Source organism: Peromyscus leucopus, chromosome 7 (genome assembly GCF_004664715.2).
Source record: "Peromyscus leucopus breed LL Stock chromosome 7, UCI_PerLeu_2.1, whole genome shotgun sequence".
NCBI classification, from domain to species: domain Eukaryota; kingdom Metazoa; phylum Chordata; class Mammalia; order Rodentia; family Cricetidae; genus Peromyscus; species Peromyscus leucopus.
In genome coordinates this window covers 34,480,442-34,484,646 of record NC_051069.1, presented here as the reverse complement: position 1 = coordinate 34,484,646, position 4,205 = coordinate 34,480,442, and the positions used below count along the sequence as shown (strand labels likewise).

Genomic DNA, 4,205 nt, shown 5'->3' with positions numbered 1-4,205 from the left:
TTGGGAATAGCATCTGTGGAAGCCACCATTAAGGATGGAGGAACAATGAGAAAAGGAAGCTGCTCAATAGATTTCCCTTAAGATATGAATGTTGTTGGGAGGTGGGGTTCAATGTTGGCTCAAGCACAGAAGTACAGTCCCTACAGAGAAGTGCATGCATTTCTTTAATGCCAAGTCTCTAAGGAACAAAAGACACATCCTGGTCTAGCGTTGAACACCATCATCTCATGTATTTTTTATATCTGTGTCTGTGCCTTTGAGAAGAGATTGAGAAAGCCTTTACCTTGTCATAGCCAAGTATATCATGCTAGTGAAAGTATGCAAAATTTCTGATGTCTTATTTGGGGTTAGGTGTGATAAAAAGATAGCACCTCAAATGTTTAAAGGGTAATTGATAAATTATAACAGATTAATGGTGATTTCAGGGTATATGAAAATTAATTTTGTGTTGTGTCCTTTTAGAATTGAAGGTTTAAAACCCCCAGAGATTGACAGATCCCTATAAAACAACAAGCAGAAAGGAATGACATAAAAGCTTTTCTCTCATAATGAGGTAAGTTGAAATTTCTTTATGCTGGTATCCTCATTTTTCCTTAACATCATCATTGATATATCTGCAGCATCTATAAATGATAAATTGTGTGATGGTTCTGGCATCACAAATTACTAGGAAAACTAGAAATAAATCTTAAACATCCAGGGGCCTCTCCACAGTAGAGGAGTTAAAATAATTGTATTCTTTTTGATAGGCTGTCGTTGGATATTGTTAATGACTGGGTGACCTTTTGGCTATTTCTGGAGGCAGAACTCATCTACCTTTTTCTATAGAGGCAGACGACACACAATAGCCAGAATTGTTTATCCCAGACTCTTCTCTCTCTTTCAGTTAATAGAAATAATTGTTAGGGAGGATGTTATATGTATTTTATAGCTTGCTGACCTGTATGCTATCTTGGCTAAAGGCCACACTAGATTCTATGCCCTTTAACTATAGAACCCACCCTCACGGTCACGGGTACATTGTAAAGGAATTTCTATTAATCACACTTGAAGCTTTATTGTGCACCTGGAATTGGAATGTTTGTGGCTGGAAGCTCCTTCCCAAATTTTACCATGTTTTAAATATGTTGACAATGATCTTCCTGAGTGTGATCCAGGTTGACAAAATCAATCTGAATCAAGTTTTCATTTTCAACTCGGCAGATAACTGCCTGCAATGACACTTTTAAGATCCTCCTTAATAAAGGTACATTTTACAATTGCTTTGAAACATTTATTAATTGTAAAGTTCTCTTAAATGGAGATTATTCAACATGTATTTTCTCTATATAAGCTTTCTGTTTGAGTTTTGAATGTATATAGAGATAGTGGTAATTATAATGTAAAATGTTCTTTTATTTGTAGAAAATTTAAGCATGCACCGATTCTTAATTATTTTAACTTGCTGAAAATTGTATCTACAGACTTAACTATGTTTCTCATTTGAATTGTGTTGCAATTCATCAATTTATCATGCACTGCTTGATTTCTAATCCTATGGACTCAGCCATGTATAATCTCTCTTCATGAATGTAACTGAAGAGAAGACATAGCGTTTCCATTTAGTGCCTTGTCTTTGGTCTTGTGAAGTAGCTTGACATTGAATTCCAAGGATCTCATGAGTGCCTCTTCTTTTCATATTATGCAATTCTAAGACTCAATGAAATTCCCAAAAGAGAATCCTTGAAAAGACAGTACAAAGTGTTGAAAGTTTCAAGAGACACAGTATTACACTGTCACAGTCAATAAGTTTCATCTTGACCATCTCAAATCTTTCTAGATTAATATTTTTTTCTGATAGTAAGCATGAGAATATAATCATTCCTAGACTCTGACTAAATCTAAACTAAGTTTGTATTTGAAAACATGTTAGTAGTACTGATGCCACCACAGTTATATCTGGTTGAGTGTAGCTCTAGGTTGCAACAGGTTCTCCATGGAAGCAATGGTAACATGATGAGATGAGGGATTGGAATTCTCTACTTGTTCTGCCTCCTCTTACTTGGATATCTGAGTAGTCATGATAGCAAGTCACAGCAATGACCACAGATTTTTAGATTTCTAGTGATTAATTTACTCTATTTAGCTTTTAATGTTCTAGTTGGGGAAATATCACTCTACATCCTGATAGCACGAACACTAATTTCTGTGAACTCAGCTATATAGGCATTCCTATCATGTGCTTCACAAATGTAATAGAAGCTGTGGCTGTAATTTTTTGTGGTCTTACAATGTCACAATATTTTTTGTGTGTTTACAGATTATCTTAAAGAAGAATGGGTTTGGAAAATGGTTCTTTGGTGACTGAATTCATTCTACAGGGATTAACAAATGACCCTGATCTCCAGTTGCCACTGTTCTTACTCTTTCTGCTAATATATACAACCACAGCACTGGGGAATGCAGCTTTGATCATTTTAATTGTGCTGAATTCTCATCTCCATACTCCCATGTACTTTTTTCTTTTAAACTTGTCCTGCATTGACCTCTGTTATTCCTCTGTAATCACACCCAAAATGCTGATGAACTTCTTAGTAAGGAAGAATGTTATCTCTTACATGGGATGCATGACCCAGCTGTATTTCTTCTGTTTTTTTGCCATTTGTGAATGTTGTGTTCTGACATCAATGGCCTATGACCGTTACGTGGCTATCTGTAATCCACTCTTGTATAATGTTACTATGTCCCCCAAGGTATGTTCCTATCTTATGCTTGGTTCATACTTAATGGGATTTTCTGGTGCCATGATCCACACTGGATGCATCCTAAGACTGACTTTCTGTGACAGGAACACCATCAACCACTATTTCTGTGACCTTTTCCCTTTGCTGCAGCTCTCCTGCACCAGCACTTACGTCAATGAGATAGAGATTCTTATTGTAGGTGGGAAAGATATCATTGTGCCCAGTGTCATTATCTTTACCTCTTATGGCTTCATCCTTTCTAACATCCTTCAAATGAGATCCACTTCAGGCATAGCCAAAGCCTTTAGCACATGCAGCTCCCACATTCTTGCTGTTTCTCTATTCTTTGGATCTTGTGCATTTATGTATCTTCAACCCTCCTCACCTGGATCTATGGATCAGGGAAAAATATCTTCTGTCTTTTATACCATTGTGGTTCCCATGATGAACCCCTTAATTTATAGCTTGAGAAACAAGGATGTTAAAGTCGCCCTGAGAAAAACCTTTAGCAGGAGGAGGCTTTGACTAAATTCAAACGTTTATCAGTATAGTTTTGTCAATGAGTATTTCTATGACTTTAATCAAAACCACCTCTTTATTTTTTTAAATCTGATCATTTGTAGAATATTGGAATTTTTTGTTCCTACAGATTATTTTATTATAAATTTCCTTTTAGTTTTTACTATTGGAAAAATGTCTCATCATTTTAATTAAGAAAAGCAGTAATTAGTTCAACCCCTTTTGTCATTCGTTTTATGGGATGTATCAAAAAAGATCTGTCTATGGTTACACAAAGTAATTCTTCACTGTCCATGTATCCTGTGGCAAGATGGCTTTCATTTGTCAATGTAATGAAGTGTGAATTTGATTATTTTTTTCTTTTCTTGGACATCACGGTGTCCCTTTGAAAGGCAAGTGATTCATGATCCAGGTGTTTTTATTAACTGGCTATTAAGTACAACCTATATTGCAGCTGTAAATAATATGCACTTGAACTTTTTATGTCAGTCATTTCTGTTATATTCATTTCATAAATATTAAGCTGCTATTTTATGAGGAATGTCTTTTATATATGTGCAGTATAGTATAGCATGAATCTTAGAAAGTCTTATTAATAAAATCAAACCCGGGGCCAGTTATTCAGGTGAAATCCTGGATCATCAGAGAGACAGAACAAACCACAGCTAACCTCACCTGGCCTACTTCTCAGCTGGTCTTGTTTCCTCAGACTGGAAGCCTCTGTGTCCTCATATCCGAATGGTTCTCAGCTGAACCGTGCTGCTAGAAGCCTGAAAGCTTAACCAGACAAATGCTTCTTGTTTCTGGTCTTCACACCTTATATATCTTGCCTTTCTACCATCACTCCCTGGGATTAAAGGCTAGCTTTCTGGGATTAAAGGCGTGTGTCACCATGCCTGGCTATTTCCAATGTGGCCTTGAACTCACAGCAATCGAGGGATTTCTGTCTCTGGAATGCTAAGA

The 4,205-nt window shown here is 36.4% G+C and overlaps 1 protein-coding gene across 1 annotated transcript; it reads left to right on the top strand.

The window, feature by feature from the left end:
- The first annotated feature begins 2,315 nt into the window (after positions 1-2,315).
- On the top strand, positions 2,316-3,248 carry LOC114688076 (olfactory receptor 8B3-like). Its single transcript, XM_028862683.1, has one exon. It carries the CDS (start codon positions 2,316-2,318, stop codon positions 3,246-3,248), a length of 933 nt encoding a protein of 310 aa, XP_028718516.1.
- The last annotated feature ends 957 nt before the right edge of the window (positions 3,249-4,205 follow it).